Source organism: Geotrypetes seraphini, chromosome 1, assembly GCF_902459505.1.
Source record: "Geotrypetes seraphini chromosome 1, aGeoSer1.1, whole genome shotgun sequence".
Lineage (NCBI taxonomy): Eukaryota > Metazoa > Chordata > Amphibia > Gymnophiona > Dermophiidae > Geotrypetes > Geotrypetes seraphini.
In genome coordinates this window covers 464,807,933-464,830,149 of record NC_047084.1, presented here as the reverse complement: position 1 = coordinate 464,830,149, position 22,217 = coordinate 464,807,933, and the positions used below count along the sequence as shown (strand labels likewise).

General features: G+C 45.1%; 1 protein-coding gene across 1 annotated transcript in view; it reads left to right on the top strand.

Annotated features, from left to right (window-relative positions):
- The window catches only part of LOC117349938 (NADH dehydrogenase [ubiquinone] 1 beta subcomplex subunit 11, mitochondrial-like), a 120,636-nt gene extending 101,229 nt beyond the window's left edge, over nt 1–19,407 (top strand). Inside the window, exon 3 of the mRNA XM_033923707.1 lies at nt 19,113–19,407. Within this exon, the coding sequence (XP_033779598.1) occupies nt 19,113–19,245 (133 nt within the window). The 3' untranslated portion in view covers nt 19,246–19,407. The remainder of the gene's footprint in view (nt 1–19,112) is intronic.
- Nucleotides 19,408–22,217: the final 2,810 nt, after the last annotated feature.

Genomic DNA, 22,217 nt, shown 5'->3' with positions numbered 1-22,217 from the left:
ATACCTTACACATTTCAAATCTGACATATTGCAATCACAAAACAGAAAATAAAAAATAATTTTTCTACCTTTTGTTGTCTGGTCATTATTCAAATCTTGTTGGTCTCAGGCTCTGGTTGTCTTCTGCTAACTCGCTTGCCAGGGTCTCCTTCTTTCTTCTTTCTCCGTGCTAACCATCCATCTTCCATCTCTATCCTCCCCTTCTGTTTCCCTTCCCTCCCCCAGAGGTCTGGCATCTTACCTTTTTTCATCTCCATCCACGTAGCTGATGGACCCCACCATCCCCAAATCCACCATCTCTCCTTTTCTCAACTACCCTTTCATCCAGCATTTCGCTCTCTTTCTCCAGTGTAACATTTCTCCTTCCTTCCTTTCTGCCTCCCCAACCATTTCGCTCTCTCCATGAGTCCAATACTTTCTGCCTCCTGCATGCTTTCTCTCTCTGGCCTTGCCTCTTCCCTTGAGTAGCAACCCTCCTTCCCACCCCTCAACCCAATATGCTCTCTCCCCATGCACCATCTCACCCTCCCCTCCAGTGTGTAGCACCTTTCCTTTCCCTCCCTTTCTGCCAGGTCCAGCAGCACCTCTTCTCCCTTCCTTTTACCTCCCCCCTGTCCAGCAGTACCCCTTCTCCCTTCCCTGCTCCCCCTATCCAGCATTACTCCTGTCTCCCTTCCCTCCCTCCGTGTAATTCTAGACCAGGACCTCCCTCCCCCCCCCAAGGCCTGGCCCGCCCTCCTTCTCTTCGGCTTGCCCGGGCCTCCCAATCTTAACGCAGCATGCAGAGAAGATTGCCGATGCTCTGTGCGATCCTGGTAGGCTGCCACAATCCTCAGAAGCACGTTCCTTCTGACACAGTCCCGCCCCTCCTCTGACATCAGGGGGCAGGATTGCGTCAGAGAAAACATGCTTCTGAGGACTGTGGCAGTCTACAAGAATCGCGTAGAGCACCGGTGATCCTCTCTGCAGGCTGTGTGGTAAGAGTGGGAGGCCTGGGGGGAAGCCAAGGATGCAGGAAAGAGTGCCAAAGCAGCCAGAGCACAGAACAAAGTAGAACCAGCATTTTTGCAGCTCTTCCTGACTGACCCTTCCCCCTCATCCCCTAAAGCAGGAGCGGCAGTGGCAGGCCAGCAAGAGGCAGCGCTGCTGCTCCTGCTTTAGGAAGGCACAGGGAGGAGGGCTGGTCACCGAATTGGCCAGGCTGATTTTTTTAAAAATATCAAATCGATTCAAATTGATTCACCCGAAGTGAATTGGTGAATCAATTTGAATCGGAAATCAGGCAGCACTAATGTATACCCAGCAGAGGGATAGTGTCGGGAGGGAATGACAGCTAGACTATTCAACAGTTCTTAAACAGATCGCTTCATGGTTTAGCACAGTATCTCGCAAACTCTGTGCAGCCGCGGTTCGAGGGCATCCGGATGTGTGTAGGCGTTGCAACGATGACGTTGTGTACATGTGTTATGTCATCACGTCGACATCCGCGCTTTCGCGAAGGCCTTCCAGACAGGGCCCTGAGCTGCCAGTGGGAGGTGCAGGAAGAGAAGAGGCACTGGTGCCATGAAAGGCATTTCCTGTAGGCAGTCAGTATTTTGCGATACACTGGTATCGCTTAATAGTCAGCTTAATAGTCTGTTGATTCTGAGTATATTGCTTTAGGTTTGAGTCTCTATCTTGGGATTATTCTGAAGGTTGTGAATTAAGTTGGAGGAAATAAATAGTATAGATCAGTTCTGGAGACTTATTAGCCTCTTCTGTCTGTGAAAAGAATTTTCTTAAAACCCAGAATGAACTTAGGCTGCAGAAAGAGAAGGCAGCAGTTAATGAAGCTGGCCACAGGGAGAGAAGGATAGCATTCTTTGGAATGGATTCTCTTAACACTCATGCTAAAAGCCGTCGGCCACTATTGCTACCGTAAATATAACAATTTGAAAAAGATGAGTCATTTTCTAAACACCTTGCATGAAAATGAGGTTCAAGGACGGTTGCTAAATTTTCATGGGAAGAGTCACCGGCGATAGCGATTGAAACATGCGCAGAATATACCTGCAAAGTTTTTTTGGGTTTTTTTTTTTTTTAAATAAAAGAGACCCCAAATTGAAGATTGCCACCAACCTCCTGACACTCCCTGCAGCAGCAGGAGGGATGCCCACTCCCTCCTGCCACTGTGCACCCCCCCCCCCCAGAAGTGCCTGGGCCAATCAGAGCCTTAGACCTCTTCCCAGCACATCCCAGGATGCACTGGGAAGGGGAAGGCCCTTCCATTTTGAAGAGGCTGGATAAAGTAGGCATCCTTCTGGCTGGCCTTCATAAAGGTGGTAAGAGGAATGGGTGGGGGGGTCATCAAGGGCACAGTGGGGCGTTGTGCTATGGTGATGGGAGTGGGCTTCCACTTCCAGGGGGGTGTCGGGGGGGATTGGGTGGGATGGGAGGGAGTGGGTATCTCTCCTACTGCTGCGAGGGGGGGGGCTGTCTGGTGGCGGGAGTGGCCAGCCATACCTCCTGCTGATCTTCAATCTGGGGTCTCTTTTTTTTTTTTAAACAAAATTTGCAGGGGGGGGGGTTCTGAGCTGTCAAACTTTACTTTCCTGTCAGTGTCTGAGCCAATCAGCACTCAGACGTTGATTGGAAAGTATGACTTCGACAGCTTAGACCCTGCTGGAAAAATTTGCCCACAAATGTGCTACAACGAGGTTAGGGAATTACGTGGCGACAATAGAGAATCGTCTAAAGTGCTCATTTTAATATTAATGACTTCATTGTACTACATGGCAGAGTCGGAGACAACTAGGAAGCTCAGAAAAGACCACGGCGAGATGTTCTGATAATCAGCCGGTAAAATACTACCCCGCTAAACCAGCTGGAGCAGGTTTAGTGAGAATCTTCCCCTTGGACCCTTGTTCCTGGCTCATGCAAATCTAAGGCACTGCGTTCATAAGCAGTGGGGTTGAATCTGCTCTTCTAGCTGATTAATGTCCTGCTGTAGCTAATGACTCCTGTGTGGAAGGCAAGAAGACCTTCAGCTTTCATTGAGTCATTCACCAGAGTCCCACTTTAAAACAAGATCTGTTCACCCAGTCCAGACTGCAATTCAACTCTCTTATTGTGCAACCTTCAGCTGACGCTTTCTGGTTGTACTTAAGATCTCTCATTCCCCACTGGGGCAGGATTTCTGATAGCTGTTCATATGACCAATAATGCTCTCCTCTAGGTGTCCTGTTGTTGTTTTTTGTTAAAGCCAGACGCTCCATTGACTAGAGAACTAGCTTTGTACCTGAGCAACAAAACACTGCCCACGCAAAAAGCCTCACAGATACTCTCCAAACAGCAGGGCCATTCCTGAAATATTAATATGCTCTGCCTAATACCAGCATGAATTCAAACTCAAAGGTCAAATCAATATGCCTTTATTTAAAAGAAAACAACAACAAACACCCAACTTTTTAATTCCGATACTTGTACAAATATAATTTTAGAACTCAAAGGACAGAGATAATACAGTAACACCCTGCCATAAAACATAGAATTACCCTAGAGTGTAAAATTAAAGGAAAAACACACACAGACACAACACAGGTCAGTCAGTCAACCAATCTGCCATGACACAATTAGAAATGTAGGTAGGAATTTATGTGGCACTATCATCATAGAAGTGACATATCCACAATAATTCAAAGTATAGTTAAGTACGCTGTACAAATTGTTTGCAAAACCTCACTTGGAGTACTCTGTTCAGTTCTGAGGCTACCTTGCCAGGGACATAAGACTCAAATTACCATGTCTAGTGCACTCCCTCTATCCAATTCTCTGGTCATCCAGTCAAAGAAATTGATCAGATTTGTCTGACAAGACCTACCTCTATGGAATCCATGTTGCCTCTGCTCCTGTAAGCCAGAAATTTCACCATTCTCTATTTTAAAAGCATTTGCATTAATTTGCTTACCACAGAAGTCAGACTTACTTTTTTCAGTATCAGAAATGTACTCTTTAGTACACTATTGATCTGTTTTTCCATAGACAGCTGACTGTCCAAATGAATTCCTAATATCTTTGCAGATGATTCAGATTGATGTAAATTATCGTCTATATAAAATTTTCAATTGGTTCACATATGAGCTGAGCATGCGTGGAAGTGCTGAGGCCAGAGCGATGCCTTCTGCTGCTCAGACAGCAAGGGCTAGATTCCAGCAGGGAAACTTTTTGGTTGGCAGGGCTTGAGCATCCCCGCCAGCAAAGGTATGATCGGGGTGCAGTAGGAGATGTTTAGTAGCAGTGGGGGCGTGACAAAAACAGTGGGGGGGGGAGTGGGAGGTGGGACTGAGAGAAAATGCTTGTCCGCTCATCACCTGCTGGCTACACCCCTGGTTGGAAGAGGTTTTTACCTTTTTGTTTTTCATTAGGATGTGTAGCATAGTAGGCATCACTTAAGCAAAAGGTGCCAGGTATTTGGGGGCCCTAATCAAAAGACAGAAAACTTCTTGTCATATTTAGGTACTAAATGAGAGAGCAGAAGAGCCAAGATTGGAGCCTAGGAGTCCAGGCTTCATATCTTTTTTTGTGCTGCTGCTATTCATGGTGGAAGCCACAAGCAGCAGCAGCAAAAAAAGTCTAATAGACTTTCAAAGTAACTCACTCTGTCTCAAGCACTGGACTACCAACAGTGTAATATAACCTGTGAAAGGGGGGATCCTTAGTGTGAAGGCTCTGCGAAAAGAGAACAATCTCCAGTGCTCACATATTCTGGTGAAGGTCTAATAACCTCCACCTGCACACCATCATCAGATCCCTCCCATGTGCACAAACCAACCAAATAATCAAGTGAACAAACTTATAAGTGATAATAATAAATTACATACAGTGCTAAAGAAAAAACAGAATAAGGTACTCTGAAAGTTCCCCAGCTGACTCCAAGGAAAAAATAAATAAAGCAGACTTAGCTTGCAGACATAGTCCGAAGATGAAAACAGTGGCGGGGCAACAAAACCCACTGCCAAAGTCAGGTTCTACCAGCCCGGTTTCGGAGACTCTGGGTCCCTTCCTAGGAAACCTGTAGCATTGAACAGACAGCAATCATTCAGCCATGAGTAGCAACAGAAGCAAACAAGCCAGCAAGGGGGGGAGGAGGAGCTAACAGAGCTGCAGGCAAGCAGTGCTTAAAAACTGAACAAAACACATACGTCATGGAGAGACAGCCAATCAGATCCAGATGATGAAAACCAATCAGCTACACAATAGTATTCCACTCCATGGATTCATTCAGTCCATGGGGATGGACTGCATCAAGTTCAAATATCCAAAACTGTTCCCGTAGCTGAATACGGGCAGGCTTGTCTGAACATAAGACTCTCAGAACTAGACTCTCAGAATATAAGAGTCGGCTGAACACCTCTACTATTTCTGCACCGATGGTCCCTCATTGTTTGGATAAGGGCCATGCGTTTGCTGATCTGACATGGTTCATCATTGAACAAATTCCTAATGACTTTAGAGGTGACGAGTCTGCCCGTATTCAGCTACGGGAACAGTTTTGGATATTTGAACTTGATGCAGTCCATCCCCATGGACTGAATGAATCCATGGAGTGGAATACTATTGTGTAGTTGATTGGTTTTCATCATCTGGATCTGATTGGCTGTCTCTCCATGACGTATGTGTTCTGTTCAGTTTTTAAGCACTGCTTGCCTGCAGCTCTATTAGCTCCTCCTCCCTCCCTTGCTGGCTTGTTTGCTTCTGTTGCCACTCATGGCTGAATAATTGCTGTCTGTTCAATGCCACAGGTTCCTGAGGAAGGGACCCATAGTCTCCGAAACCGGGCTGGTAGAACCTGACTTAGGCAGAGGGTTTTGTTGTTTTTCATCTTCGGACTATGTCTGCAAGCTAAGTCTGCTTTATTTATTTTTTCTTTGGAGTCGGCTGGGGAACTTTCAGAGTACCTTACTCTGTTTTTTCTTTAGCACTGTGAATATGTGATTTATTATTATCACTTATAAGTTTGTTCAATTGATTATTTGGTTGGTTTGTGCACATGGGAGGGACCCGATAATGGTGTGCAGGTGGAGGTTATTAGACCTTCATCAGAATATGTGAGCACTGGAGATTGTTCTCCTTTCGCTGAGCCTTCACACTGAGGATCCCCCCTTTCACAGGTTATATTACACTGTTGGTAGTCCTGTGCTTGAGACAAGAGTGAGTTACTTTGAAAGTCTATTAGACTTTTTTTGCTGCTGCTTGTGGCTTCTATTTAGTGTCTTGTGCAGTATTTTTTTGGAATTTTTTTTGCTATTCATGGTGAAGCAGCTGTGCTTCCTGTACCTCAACCAACTCCAGCCCACAGTTTCCATTAGCTTTGTTATTGTCTTAACAAAGCAGCAATTAAGGCAAAGTGGTGTTGTCATTCATCATGAGTGCAGCGCAATTAAGGCACTCTATCTTATTTAGTTTACCTCTCTTTCCCAGCCTAATTGGAAAGGTGAGATGATTGCTGATGGAAAATACCAGAGGCAACAAAAGGATGCAAGTATATTCAGGAACCTTCTCAAATTCTTCTACCTCATGCCTGATCTAAAGTTAGCAGGGGCAAAAAAGTGTTGGTCTTCCTCTCTCTTGTCTGAGACTGATCAGTGATGCTATCCCGGTGGGGGTAGAGTAGGGGAATATCTTGAAAGGATTGCATAGTATCACAGAGCTTCCCTGCATTTTCAATGTAATTGTTTAATTTTTCAGGCGCATTTACCTTTTTCTATCTTGCAAGGTAAAGTATGCTCCCATTTAGAAAGATTGACAAACTTTCCTCCTTAAGTTTGCTTCAATGCAAACCTGTGATTAACTTATCTGGCAGAGCTCCTCCTTTCAACCACTTGAAATGGTCATTAAGTTTATAACTAACTTCATTCATTCTCTTAGGTGCAAGCAGATTTATTTTTACCTCTTCTTTAACCCTACCTTCTTACCTGTAGTGCTCATGTGGCAGTGCCTTTCACACGTGAACTCTCCCTAGTAAGTCTATGTTGCCAATCTACTTTCATCTTCATCTTATGAGACTAACTACCATTGTCTCACAAGCCTCACAGATCTGACCTGTATCACCTGTCTAAGCCTAGGAAACTCTCCCATATCCAGGATCTCATCGTCCACTAAGGAGGTGTCTACTGCCCACTCCTTCTTCCCCTTTTCCCCATGACTCTTGTGCACCAACTCCTCCTCATACTGACTTCCCCAATCTCTCTTCGCTCTTACCCCCTACCACCACGCAACTTACTTCTTGATTTCACCACCTTACCCTCCCTTTTGTCCTCCATTCTCTTCTTGGCCTTAAAGCTTCAATACGTTCTCCCTCTCATTCAGCCAACCCCACTCTACGTGTATGCATCTCAACTGCGGTGCATTCCACCCCACACCCCCAATGCCTCTCCCACCCTCATTCGTATTCTCTTACTCCTTCTCTTGCTCTTTGCCAGGGACATCAATCCCAATCCTGGGACTCCCAATCAGCTGTCGCCCTACTCATGCGGGTCACACCACAATGTAACCAGTCTTATTTCTATTCCTCTCCTTCCCCCTTCCTCTCTGCCTTTCTCATGAGCCCTGCGGGATGCCCACTCTGTCTCCAACAAACTTACCTTTATCCATGACCTCTTTATCTCTCAAAATCTCCACCTACTAGTATTAAGAGAGACCTGGATCTGCCCCAAAGACTTTGCTTCAGCTGCCACCCTGTGTCAAGGTGGCTATCTTTTCTTCAGTCTGCCCTCTTGTTTGCCAGACAAGAATAATACGCCCATTTAGCTGACTCTCTTAGCTCTAATCCTTGCCATCTCTTTGGCACACTCAACTCTCTACTCAAAGTGCCACCACCTCCAATCCTCTCTTCACTTTCCCTCCAGATGATGGCACAGTTTTTCTATGACAAGATTTACAAGATTCATCTTGAGTTCTCAACCAGGTCACCTCCCCCCTTGCCACTTCAGTTGTCCATTGTGCCAACCTCCCTTCAATCCCTGCCACCTTTTCTGAAATCACTTCTTTCCTCCTCCAAACCTACTTCTCTGATCCAATTCCCAACCACCTTCTCGGCGCTTTCTCTCCCACTGTCATCCCTCCTAGCTGTCACATCCTCAGCTTGTCGCTCTCCTTGTGTCTTCAAACATGCCACAGTTACACTTCTCCTCAAAAAACCCTCACGACACCACATCTCTCTCCAACTATCATCCGATCTCCCTCTCCCCTTTTTATCCAAGCTACTTTAATGAGCTGTTCTACTACTACTACTACTAATTTCTATAGCGCTAAACGGCATAGAAACATAGCACTGTACATTTTAACATACAATAGACAGTCCCTGCTTAGAAGAGCTTACAATCTAAGTTAGACAGGACATTTCAGGGTTGGGGAGATTATAGTGGGTATAGATATCTGACAGCAGCATGGTTGGGGAGATTATAGTGGGTATAGGTATCTGACAGCAGTGAGGGGGAGTTGAAAGCAGTTTCAAAAAAGTGGGCCTTTAGCTTGGATTTGAACACTGCCAGGAATGTTGCCTTTACTTCATTCATCTCAAGCTATTTTTGACCCACTTCTCAAAAAACCCTCACTAGATCTCACATCCCCGTCCAACTATCGCTGCATCACCCTCCTCCCTTTCTTATCCAAGCTACTTGAACGTGCTGTTCACTGCCGCTGTCTGGAATGCCTTTCATCTCAAGCCATTCTTGACCACTTCAATCGGGCTATCGCCCATGCCATTCCACGGAAACTGCTCTTAGTAAAGACTCTAATGACCTTTTCATAGCCAGATTCAATGGCCTCTACTCTATCCTCATCCTTCTCGATCTGTCTGCTGACTTTGATACTCTTGATCACCACCTACTCCTCAATATACTGTTCTCACTGGGATTCCAGAGTTCTGTTTTTTCCTGGTTTTCTTTCTATCTCTCCCAACACACTTTCAGTGTATGCAATGGTGGATCCTCCTCCACTGCTATCCCACTGTCAATTGGTGTACCTCAAGGCTCTGTCTTGGGCCCTCTCCTCTTCTCCATCTATTCTCACTCTCTCAGTGCACTGATCTCCTCCCATTGCTTTCAGTATCGCCTCTATGCTGATGGCTCCAGATCTACCTCTCCACACTAGATATTTTTACAGGAACGAGGCATAAGGTCCAACATGGCTGTCTGGATGTCTTTCCGCCATCTAAAACTGAATATGGCTAAGACTGAGCTCCTTATCTTTCCACCTACGCCCACTTTCCCCCTTCCCCTATTCTCAATTTCTGTAGACAATACTCTCCTGCTATCTGACTTATCTGCTCGCAAACTCGGGCTCATCTTTGACTCCTCTCTTTCCTTCTCTGCTCATATCCAACAAACCGCTAAAGCCTGTCATTTCTTCTATAATATTACCAAAATCCAATCTCTCCTTTCCGATCAAACTTCCAAAGCCCTTATCTAGTACTGTAACTTGCTTCTCTGAGGTCTTCCACTCAACCAACTCTCTCCCCTTCAATCCATTCAGATTTCTGCTGCACAACTTATATTCCACCAGAGCCACCATACTCTCTTTATCCTTCTCAAGTCACTTCATTGTCTCCCTATCCATTTCCGAATACAGTTCAAACTCCTCTTACTAATTTACAAGTGCATGCACTCTGTAGCTCCTCAATATCTCTTCTCACTTATCTCTCCTTATGCTTTCTCCTCCACCGCCAACTCCTGACTCCATCCCTTCTATCTTGCTGAACCAAATGCCTGGAACAGACTTGCCTGAGTCAATATGTCAAGCTCCATCTCTAGCAGAATTCAATTTCAAGATAAAAGCCCACTTTTTCGAGGCTGCTTTAAACTACTAACTCTCATTCACCATAAGATACCTATGTCCATCCTATGATTCTTGTGCAACAGGGCTGGTAGTCTTGACCAGCGGGTTAAACCCTCATCATCTGCAAGGGTTGTAGAGCGCTCCACCTCCCATCATTCTGAGATGAGCTCCACCCAAGCCTGTCTGTTCTGCTTGAATTTAATCTTTATTATTTTCACATTTTTTATTATCCATTCGGAAGCTTTTCATTGCAGCAGAGTTATCCCGGTCATTTTTGGCGTGAGGTGATACAATCTCCAGTGTTCTCCCCAGAAATTTTTTCCAGCCGGGTGGCATAAAAAATAGCCGGGTGGGGCGGGCTGAGGAAATTTGTTGGTGGGAAAAATTAACCCCCTCTTTTACTAAGGTGCGCTAGCATTTTCAGCACGCGCAAACCCCTGTGCTACGCGGTAAAACTAATGCTAGCTCAATGTTGGCGTTAGTGTCTAGCAAGCGTGGCAATTCTGCACGTGCTAAGCGCACGCTAAAAACGCTATCACAGCTTAGTAAAAGGAGCCCTAAATGTGTACTATTTTTATTAGTTAATTATTATTATTTTCCAATGCTCAATATGACTTCCTTTTTTAAGATTTGACACTTGTGCCAGAATATTTTTACCAAATTTAAGAAGTATCCAATTCTAGAAGGGAATAATTAGATATTTGCTCTCTTTCAAATGGTATAGAGGTTTAAAAAAGGGAAATGCATTAATGAAGTCATTAGGTTCAATCTAGCCATTTATTTCTGCATGAATTTAAACAACTTTAAAAAAAAGATAAATATAGCTCATCCAGTCATACAAGAAATGGCTCTACAGCACCTCTAATAATGTTTTGATCACTAGGTTCCTTCCTGAGGTCTCACTGAGGATATGAAATAGATGCGATCTCCACTTCCAGACCTCTTCCACATAATTTATGGAGATGTGTTACTGAGTCTTGAAGGAGACCTGTGTGATTGATCTTTATCTGCTACTTTTTTATTTTGCTGTTGTGCAAAGTGAGAGCTAGGGCAAAACAGTTTAGGTAAAGATGCAGGTAATAATTAGCAATGTATTAAAAATATTTTATTTTTATTTGCTTATAATGTCATTTGAAAGCTGCTTGATGTTAATACAACTTTAATTTAAGTCTTTATAGTGTGTGTGGGGGGACGACAAACACCTACATCAACAGGAAAGTTAGAATAGGGTCATTAAATCCAGTGGCGTACCTAGTATATATGACATCCAGTACTGATCATTTTTAACAACCCCCTCCTCTATATAAAAAAATATTTTTAGTAATAATCCATGAGTTACACAACAAGGGTGCACCTAGGAAAGGCAGCATCTTAAACACTGCAGTGAGCACTTGAACACCAACACACACATTGTAAAACTAACAAGCCAGATCCTGCACAGTCAATTGATCCTGTACAGTGGATGCTAACAGAAAGCCATGTCCTTTTCATACACAAAGACAGATACACCCTCGCCCAATATGGAATAATCATAAACTAAAAATAGTACTATGTAGACAAAAGTTAAACTGAACCAAGAAACCAGACTCTGCATACAAAGCAACACCACAGAAACTGTGACACGTCCTCTAATACTGTGCAAAATATAAAGACAGTAGATGTAAATTTGAAAAAAAACCCAGCTACATAACAATTGCCATTTTACAAATTAACAAATAGAAATAAAACAAATAATGAGAAATAAGAAAATACCATTTTATTGGACTAATCCATTTTTCAATTAGTTTTCAGAGGCCAAATCTTTCTTCAAGACAGTACAGCACACTTTTTGGGCTTGTGAGCTACTTTTTAAAATGACCAAGTCAAAATGATCTACCAACAGTAAAATTAAAAAAAAACACAGAGCACACTGTACGTAGAGAAAATGTTAATTATCATTTGTATTCGGTTTTTTTTTCCAGAGGTCAAGGCAGATTACTTTAAAATATGCAATGTCACCTCAGTAACAACTATACAAAAATAGACAAATATACCCTCTCCCCTTTTACTAAACCGCGATAACGGTTTTTAGCACAGAGAGCTGCGCTGAATGCCCCATGCTGCTTTCAACGCTCATAGGCTCCCTGCGCTAAAAACCACTATCACGGTTTAGTAAAAGGGGGCCATAGTGCAAAATATAGACAGCAGATATAAATTCTCAAAATGGACACATTTTGATCACTAAATTGAAAATAAAATCATTTTTCCTACCTTTTTGTCTGGTGATTTCATGAGTCTCTGGTTGCACTTCCTTTTTCTGACTGTAAATCCAATATTTCTTTCTGTCTTTCTTTCTTTCTGCCCCTCCCCTTTTCTTTCTGTCTTTCTTTCTCTCTCCCCCCTGCCTGTCTTTCTCTTTCCCCCTGCCCCCCTCTTTATTTCTGCCTCTCTTTCTTCCCCTGCCTGCCTGTCTTTCTTTCTCTCTCCCCCTGCCCCCAAGCCATCACGCCGATTTCTCCACTTAACCTGATTCTTTCCCTACCCCCCAAGCCACCATGCCGATTTCTCCCTGCTGTTTCCCCGAGCCAGGCCAGGTATGTACAAGCACCGGACTCACAAGACTTCACCTCCGATGTCAATTCTAACGTCGGAGAGGAAGTTCCAGGCCAGCCAAGCAGCGATTTAGTTTAGTCCCAGAAATATTGCCTTATTTCAATTTCCTATTTATAAAGTTTAATCAGTACAGTTACAATACTACTTGATTCTATGTAAAGCAACAAAAAATTTTCTACCTTTTATCGTTTCTGCTTTAATCATCTTCTCTTCGCTCTCTTCTTTCTATTCAGCGTTTGTCCTCGCTCCCTTCCATGCAACATCTGTCCTTTCTCTTTGCCCCTTCCACCCAGCCTCTGCCCTCTCTACCCCTTTCATCTACTATCCATCCTCTCTCTGCCCCTTGCATCCACTGTCCACCCTCTCTGCCCTTTCCATCCAGTGTCCACCCTCTCTCTGTTCCATATGGCATCTTCCCTTTTTCTATGTCCCTTCAATAAACTATATCCTGTGCCCTTTCTTTCCTTTGTACATGATTCATTTCAGCTTCACCCCCTCCCCTATGCTCTGGCATCTCTCTCCTCTCATTTCCTTCCTTCCTTCCCACTCCACCCCATGATCTGGCATCACTATCTCCTTCCCTTTTTTCCCCCCATGCCCTGGCATTTCCCTCCTATCTCTCCCTCCTTCTCTGGCACCTCCTCTCCGTTCTTTCTCTCTGGTCTAGCATTTTGTCTCCTTTAGTTTCCCTTCCTTCCCCCCTTCACTGGCATCTCTCTCCTCTCCTTCCATCTCCCCCTCCCACTCCATTATCTGGCATCTCTTCTCCTTCCTTCCTTTCACCTGGTCTGGCATCTGCCTCCTCCCCCTCCCCCCATATGCCCTGACATCTCTACCCCCCTTCATGGTCTGGTAGCTCCTTTCCTTTCCTTCACTCCCATAGTCTTTCCTCTCCCTTCTCCGGTCTTCCTTCTCCCCTCCCTCCTCCCCAATTGGGTGCAGCAGCAGCACTTCTCTTCCCCTCCCCAATTGGGTGCAGCAGCAGCATTTCTCTTCCCATCCCTCCCATCGGCTGAGTCGCAAGATTCCCTCCATCGCTGACCTATCTTCCATAGGTCAGCGACGGAGGGAAGCTTGCAACTTGCTGCTCTTACTTGCTTCGGGCCTTCCTCGTTACCGGGTCCTGCCTTCGCGGAAACAGAAAGTAGGCAGGACCCGACAGCGAAGAAGGCCCGAAGCAAGTTGTAAGCTTCCCTCCATCGCTGATTTGTCTCCCTTAGCTTCCCAACGTCGTTGACCTGTCTCCTGCCTTAGCCCATAGCGAACTTATGCTTTGAGGCTCTAAGGTGTGCGTGCCGGCTTCCTTTCTCCTCCCCCTCGGGACATAACTTCTGGTTTCAGAGGGAAGAGAAGGGAAGCCAGCATGCACACCTTAGAGCCCCGAAGCATGAGTTCGCTACGGGCTAAGGCGGCAAATCTCCAAGCCTGTGAAAGGTGGTTTTTTTTTGGTTTTAAAAAAAAAAAATGTTGAGCAGCAGCGGCAGGATTCGCGATGGATGGCAGCTGGGCGGTCATCTAAATTAGCTGGGCGGAGCACCTGGTTAAAAGGCCCTAGGGAGAACACTGGTCTCTCAGGGTTGAGGTCTGTAGCCCACAGTCAGATGCCTTGCATGATTTCTGTGTGGCCAATCTGCATCAGTAGTTCTTAGAGTTCAGGTTTTGTACCCTTGAGAGAAATCTCACCCCAGGTTCTGTCCGCAGTGGGCTTGAGTGGCTCGCCCCAGATTCTCTTTGCAGTGGGCTTGAATGCAGACTGAGTGGTTCCCATGGCAGTTTTATCCAGGAACAGGGCTGACAGCGTTCTTCCCCCCAAGATGTCATATGGTTCCAGTGGGGGGGTCTGAGGGTCCAGTTCCACTTCAGGAACTGGACAGCAGTCCGAAGAAACAAGTCTTCTGATGGACTCCAAGCTTGTCTGAGACAGAAATCTTCTCTCCCCTCTGATTAGAGGTTTCTCTATGCAGCTCCAGCACAGTAGCTTGGCACATAGAGTAAGACTAACCTATGGGGGAAATGGGGGGGGGGGCTTTAAAAGTTATTTTTTAAAGTTTCTGAGGTTAGGGATCAGGTCCTCCACCTCCTAAAATCCTTTCCTGCATTTTTTTAGTTTGAATTTTCTCTCCATGAGCCATTTAGGCACCAGAATTGCCATTGAAATGGCCATCATAGATTTCCTGATTTTGTTTTAAAAGCCTCCATATGCCTCAATACCACAGAAAACAGTATAGATGGATTCCTCAGGTGGAGATACTTCAGATTCATGTCAGATTTGTGGCAGATGCCTATCTAAAGGGGGTCACTGTTCCACGTGCTACTTGGTGTGTAGAGGGGGGGGAAGGAGTTTCGGACTTCACCTCTCCTTATGCTTCTGGTGGCTTAGGTGCTCAGCTGGAGCATTTTCTGGGCCAGATACTTCAGTAGAATCCAGAGAAAGTGTACTTGGCATTCCCGGCGAAAAGCCACATGCCAGTGGACAAACACCAAAAGCCAGCGCTTGAGTCCCCTGCCAGGACCTTCTGGGCAACTTGGGCAGTGGTTCACACCTAAATTCATACATGCGATGTATGACCTATCACTATGGGAGCCTAGGCGGAGATAGTGCCAGGGTTTTTAGCGAAAAAGGCGCTGGTGCCACCCCAATGAGCCATGCAGATGTCACAGGAGCCCAAGCTCTGGTGGACTCAGGTCAAAGGTTCAGAGTCCATGCCTTTAATTTCTCATTCAGGATCCTCAGCTCTTGGTGATTCAGCATCCCAGCTGTGGTGGGGAGGAGATTCACCATGGTCAGGTGGCAGCCTTAGATATTGGAGATGACCCGAGGGTGTGAAAGTTGTTCAAACCTTATGACCTTCAAAGAATTAAAGTTGGAGCTGCCTCAAGCCTCTATGGCTAAGTGCTTGCTCATGAGCAGCACCAAGGAACAGAGTGCCTGTTTTCCTCACATCCAGAGATGAAGATGTTAACAGATCAATGGGATGTTCCTGAGGGGCCCTTAGGGGTAGCTAAGTCCATAGCTAAGCTTTACCTGATGGATGCTGAGGTCCAGCAGTGGTTTGCTATGCCTAAAGTGAATTTGCTGGTTTTATAGGGTATGAAGTACACTTCATTCTCTAGCAAAGGGGGAGTAGTCCTCAAGGACACACAGGACCTCAGGATAGACTTAGTCCTTAAAAGATAACTTGAAGCTGCTGCGCTGGGGCTGAAAGCAACAGTGGTGGCATCTTATATTGCCCAGGCATGCCACACTCAGCTAAGCTGGGCTTCAGATTCAGACAACAACACTAACCCCTAGTTCCTCTTGGATTGGTTTACACTATGATGTGGATGCTCTCTATGACCTTTTCAGGGTCTTGAGCAAGGCTTTGACTTATGCCATTTCCGCCCATAGAATGTTCTGGATCCAGGCAATGAGCGGAAGACTTGGCTCCAATGCGACCCTGATCAAACTCCCCTTTCAAGGACAGTTGCTCTTTGGCAAGGGCCTGGACAATATCATGGCTAGTGTGGTGGATCGTAAGCCAAAATCCCTACTAGCCAGAATGTGAGGTGGTCTGGCAGGGAAATTTTCATAAATCCAACTGGTTTCGCTAGTATTTGGGAGCATCCTCCAATTAGAGGACATTTCCAGGGCCAGAGTCAAAGGATTGGGAGCACCAGGCATCCGGATCTCATTCCTCTGCAGCTTCCAAGAAACAGCAATAATGCCAGATTTAGTGACTGTTCCTCGAGGGTGGTAGGCAGGCTTGGACACGGATCTCTTCAGATCGATGGATGCTGGAAGTCATTTGGGAGGGGTACAAGCTAGAATTCTACTGGCCCCTCATGGTCCCCTTTCTCACTTCTCCAGCAGGAAAGCCGGAAAAGGCAGTTTGGGTGCAGATGACTGTTCAGAGGCTCATTGCTCTAGGAGCCATAGAGCCTGTACCACAAGGAGAATGATGGGCCTTGGGCAGATATTCAGTATACTTCATCATGCCCAAAAGATACTCAGAAAACTGGAAACCAATTCTGGATATAAAGTCCGTCAGTGCAGCCCTCAAGATCTCCTGCTTCCTCATGGAAACTGCGTTCGGTCGTCGCTTTGGTTGCGTCAGTGCAATAGCTTCTCTGGATCTAACAGAGGCATACTTTCATATTCCCAACTTTCTGGCTCACAGAAAGTTCTTAAGGTTCCATATTCTGGACAAGCATTTCCAATTCTCTGCTTTTTGCTTTGGCCTAGCAACTGCACCACAAACTTTTACAAACATGATGGTTGTGGTAGTAGCACTTATCCGCAGGACAGAAATTCAGGTACATCCTTACCTGAATGATTAGCTCATAAGAGCACCCTTGAGGGACGAGGGAGTGATAGTGGTGGATCAAGTTGTCCAGCTCCTACGGATGTTGGGCTGGGTAGTCAACTTCAGGAAGTTGACTGTTCACTTGATGCCGACCCAATCCCTGGAATATCTTGAAGTCTGTTTTGAGAAAACACAGAACAGTGTCTTCTTCCTGGAAGCATGCAAAACAAAGCTTGTGAGGCAAATTTGGGAGGTTCATGGACTGCCAGCCCCCACTACTTGGCAGTATCTTTGACTGCTGGGATTCATGATAGCCACAATAGACATGGAATCCTGAGCAAAAACGCACTTGTTCCCTCTTCAAGAGTCACTCCTTTCAAAATGGTCTCTGAAATTGGATGCCCTAGATGTGGTCTCTGAACTTGGATACCCTGGATCTCCCACTGCGATGGCCAGGCAAGGAGCAACCTGGACTGGCCAGGGGAATGTTGCTGTGGATCTCTCAGTAGGCAGTCCTTTCAACGGATGCCAGTCTTTTCAGCTGGGAAGTGTATTATGAGGGGCATCTGCTGCAAGGGCAGTGATCCCCATCTCAGAGGATTTGGTCGATCAACCACTTGGAGCTGAGAGTGATACAGTTAGTTCTGCAGGCCCTGGACAGCACCCTGTAGAGAAAAGCAGTTTGAGTTCTCTAAGACAACGTGACCATGTTGGCTTATGTAAACAGGCAAGGAAGTACCAGGAGTGCACCGCTGAGCTCAAAAGCTCACCTGCTGTTTTGGTGGGCAGAAACCCATCTCTTGGCCATCTCGTCAGCTCACCGTATCATGTCCAATTTTCACATAAACCAGGAGGTGCGACTCCCAGCCTTCACACCCTAAGGGAGTGAAAAAAGCAGATAACAGCATTGAAAGTTCTGGATGTGCAAAGAACTTTGACTCATTACTTGGAGGTGACCGAGTTCCGGCTTCTGAGCACTTTTTTGTGTTTACAAATGTGGCATGTTGGGGGAGACTGGCATCTAAGGCAACCATATCCAGGTGGATCAGGATGGTCATATCTTCCACTTTATATTGGAAGTGAAAAGCAGTCTCCAGTGGTGGTGGAGTCACACTCCACTCGCAAACTCATGTCATCTTGGGCAGAGTTTAGAGCAGTCTCCCCTGCAGAGATTTGCAGGGTAGCTACTTGGTCCAATCTCCATAGTCACTAAGTTTTACAGGGTGGATGTGGCAGCTGGACTGGACACTGCTTTTGGATCCTCACTATTGGCAGCAGGCTCATCTGTCCCACCCTAGGAATCGGGGACTGCTCTGATACATCCCACTGGTCAAGACTACCAGTCCTGTTGCACAAGAAGGAAAGATTAGGTTCTTACCTCACTAATCTTCTTTCTTGTAAACAGGACTAGTAGTCTTGATGCCTCCCTGTCAGATGTATACTAGCCTGCATTCTGTTTCAGACATGCTTGCGTGGTCAGATGTCTTTCTATTGTCTGCCTGGTAAGGTCAGAACTGAAGAGGAATTCATTCATATGAACAACAGAATTATTGGTGCAGTTAGCACACAGGTAGATGGTTCCTTTTATTTCCACCTTGTTTGTTTCATTTGGTAGTAATTTAAAAGCATTATTGTTTAATGTTTGTATTTAGAGAAGAACAGACTTATGTAGTTTCAGGGAGTTTCCCCACACCCCTCTCTTATGTTTGCACTCTAGGACTTGCTAGAAGCTTTGGTATCGACTAAAGGGATGGAGCTCATCCCACAATGATGGGAGCTGGAGCATGAAAACAAAACAGTGGGTTTTCTATAAGCCTCACAGTTAATGAGGGTTTAACCCACTGGACAAGACTACCATTCCTGTTTACACAAAAGAAGATTAGCAAGGTAAGAACCTAATCTTTCCTTCAAGAACATTCCCAACCCCTATATTTCTTGTCTGTCCAAATTAGATTCTAAACTCTTCTGAGAAAGGACTTTATATTGCATGCTAAATGTACAGCGCTGCGTACACCTTTCAGCACTATAGAAATGATAACTAGTAGTAAGAGAACATAACATGCCTCCTCTCTCTTTGCCTGATAAACTGCAACTTTGCTGTACTATCAAAAAGGAATTATTGCATCTAAGAAAAGCTCCCAGTTCTAGTTATACAGGCCAAAAGCCATCACGCTGCAATTAGGCTAATTAGGGTGCACAAAAATCACTATTCCTATCCTCCCCTTCCATAATCTGATATTTGTCTCTGTTGTTAAATGAGCTACATGTGAGAAATGAAGGAACAAGTGATAATTAAAGGACCAATTAATGGAGCTTTTTGATATTGGCTTTGTTGAAATGATTGATGAAGATTGTTCTTGGCTGTAGGGTGAGCTTGTCATAACCAGTGGTGTTTTTCTTGTGTCTCCTGACTTTATCCAGATTGCGAGAATGGGCTCGAAGAGAGGCAGAGAGGGTAGTGAAGAAGAAAGAAGCCCTGGGGATACCTCTCATTGAAGAGAACTATTATGACTCCAGTAAAATCATCCTTCCTCCTGACTCTGAGGAGAAGTGAAGTTGTACCTTTCCACCTCACCGGAGATGGAAATACTGGCTTTGGATCTGTCTCTTGTATGCTTTGACTTAGGACTGCTGTTTTTGCAAGGGGAGGTGTCCTGTTGATGTGTCCTCTGCTATACAGGAATTATATAAACCAATAAAAACTATTCTGAGTTTACATAGGAAGTGTTCCTTTCACCTCGGAGGGGGTGGAGCTTGGGATAGCAGGATTAGTTTGCAGGGAGGTGAGAGCATATGAGAGAAGACTGATGGTTGGATGAGAATGTGTGTTAGGGTGACAGATGAAAGTAGTCATTTTAGAAGGCTTGCAAGGCTTTTCACATGTAAAAAGAAGGTTTACACACATAAGTGGACCTATGCATCTAAATAGCAATTTTAGGAAAGCCGCAACTTAAAACATTTGTATCTGTGGCATGCACTTTTGAGAGGGCATGTTCTAGACATGATTTGGCTGGGCAGGTATTTCCTGCTTTTCTATAGCATTTCACACATACTTAAAAAAAATATTCATGTGGGCAACCACAGAGTTAGCAATAAGTATAATTGTCCATGTTTGCATTATGTATGTTTTCTGTAACTTGCTCAGAATTGTAGGATGTGCAAGTAAGAATAAATAAAAAAATAATTACTTGTTTGCACTTTAGGGTTTGGAGAATGATTGAGGGAGAAAGTGTGACTACCACTCTTGTTTTTAAAACCTTGTCAGAAAGTCAAAAATTGGTGTTTTGGACCTTAATTGGTTTTCTCAAAGACCAACTTTGTAAAATCCATACTTAGGCATGTGTATTGCAAAATCAGCTATTTACAAAAAAGGGGCCTTCAATAATTTACCTACCTGAGTATGAAAGAAAGTAGCAAAGATGTTGTGACATGTCTCAAGGTTATTTATGTACAATTGCGGCACAGTGCGAATCAAGTAAGAAACTGCTAGATTTGGAGCACCGTTCAGTGATAAAATTTCTCACAAAAGAAGGGAAAAAGCCAAAGCAGATCCATGAATTCATTACTTCAGTTTATGGTGAGTCTGCCCCATCATCCTACAAAGTAAAAATTTGGAGCAAGCAGTTTAAGTGGGGTAGAAAGTCCATTGAAGATGACCTTCACACTGGGCAGCCTGTGGAAGCAACTTCTACAGAAATGTGCAAGAAAGTCAAGGATTTAATTTTGTCAGATAAAGTAAGATTTCCTAAACAGCTGAAGAAATGGGCATCTCGGCAGGTACAGTTTGGAAAATCATGAAAAGTTAGGCATATCCATGGGTTCCATGAATGCTGATGCAAAGTCAGAAGGCCATGTGGCTCCAGTGCTGTCAGGAGAACTTGGAGGTGCTCCATGAAGACCAAGTGATTTTTTTTTTCATCGTTTGGTGACTGGAGATGAGACTTGGGTCTATCACAGAGATCCTGAGTTCAAGATGAAGTCAATGCAGTGGGAATACAAGTCATCCCCCACCCCAAAAAAGTTCAACACAGAAAAATCTGCAGGCAAAGTCATGGCAAATGTCATCTGGGACGATGCAGGACATTTGCTTCTGGAGTTCATTGCACACAAGACAACCATAACCAGGGAGAGTTACGCCAACACAGATTGCTTTGCAGGAATCAAGGAGAAAAGATGAGGAAAACTCACAGCATGCATGCTGCTGCTTCACAACAATGCGCCAGTGCACATGTCGCAACAATCACAAGATGCTGTCTAAGAATGTGGGTTTCAGCAGCTGAATCATCTACCCTACAGCCTGAACTGGCTCCCTCGGACAGCGTTTCTCAACTGATAAAGACATCAAGGAAGCTGTGACGTCCTGGCTTGAAGGTCAAACAGAAGAATTATTTTCAAAGGAGTTAATGTCATTGCAGGAAAAGTGGAAGAAGTGTATGGCGCTATCAGGGGACTATATTGAAAAATAAAATATTTTGGAAAACTCTTCTTTCCTACTGAGGTAGATAAGTTATTGAACGTCGCTCATATGTAGGTGCTGCTTACAAAGTGCTCTATGATGCTGCTGTTTCCCATTAACAAACAAAAGTGAGTATCACACCAGTGGGTGACATCACATACAGTCATGTGAAAATATTAGGACACCAAAAATATATACAGGAATGAGCAAGAACACTTTCTGCCATGGTGAGCATGAAAGTTTAAACGCCGCAATCATTGATCCAGAGCCCTGACGCAGCCTGAGGGTGAAACAGCTAGCTTGACGTCAGCAAAAGGACTGGCGGAGACGCAGAAACATTCAATATTCAATGACCATCAACATTCTACCCTGCCCTGAAGTTAAAAGCTAAGTTTTGGGAATAGGGATCACGTGATGCTATGAGCTGAGGCAGATGTTGGCTGCCTGAGCTCCTGGGCCCCAAGTCCTCAACTGCCTCGTTGCCGGTTGCAGGCGGTGTGAAGAACGGTCGGACACTTGCCTGTTTGGCACTGAAAGCGCATGGAAAAATTCCTGTCCGCGTCCGGGTCGCCGATGGCTACGAGAACGCAGAAAAAAGACCGCGAGCGTTCACAGCACGGCGCAGATAAAATGGTGCCAACCACCTCGACCGCGGTCTACCAACTAGCGCTGGAGGCGCTGAATGCGCTCACGCAGGCAGTGGCAACGGCAATGCAGCCTAGTATAGACAGGCTGTCTGAGCAGCTGCTGAAATTGGAAAACCTGCTCACTGACACAATGAGCTGCACAACAGCTTTAGAAACTCAGGTATCTGGCCTGGATGATGTGCAGACAGCCCATGATACTACACTGAAAGAATTGCAGGCCCTAACTCACAAGCAGGCAGAGCGGCTGGAAGACCTGGAAAACCGATCCCGCCGATCTAATTTACGTTTTTTAGGCATCCCAGAGACGGTGTCGGGGACAAAGCTGCTACAAGCCCTGGAGGTATGGCTGACCAACACTTTCTCTTTGCGGGAGAGCTTGGGTCCAATCTGTTTGGAAAGGGCACATCGGCTGGGCAGAGAACA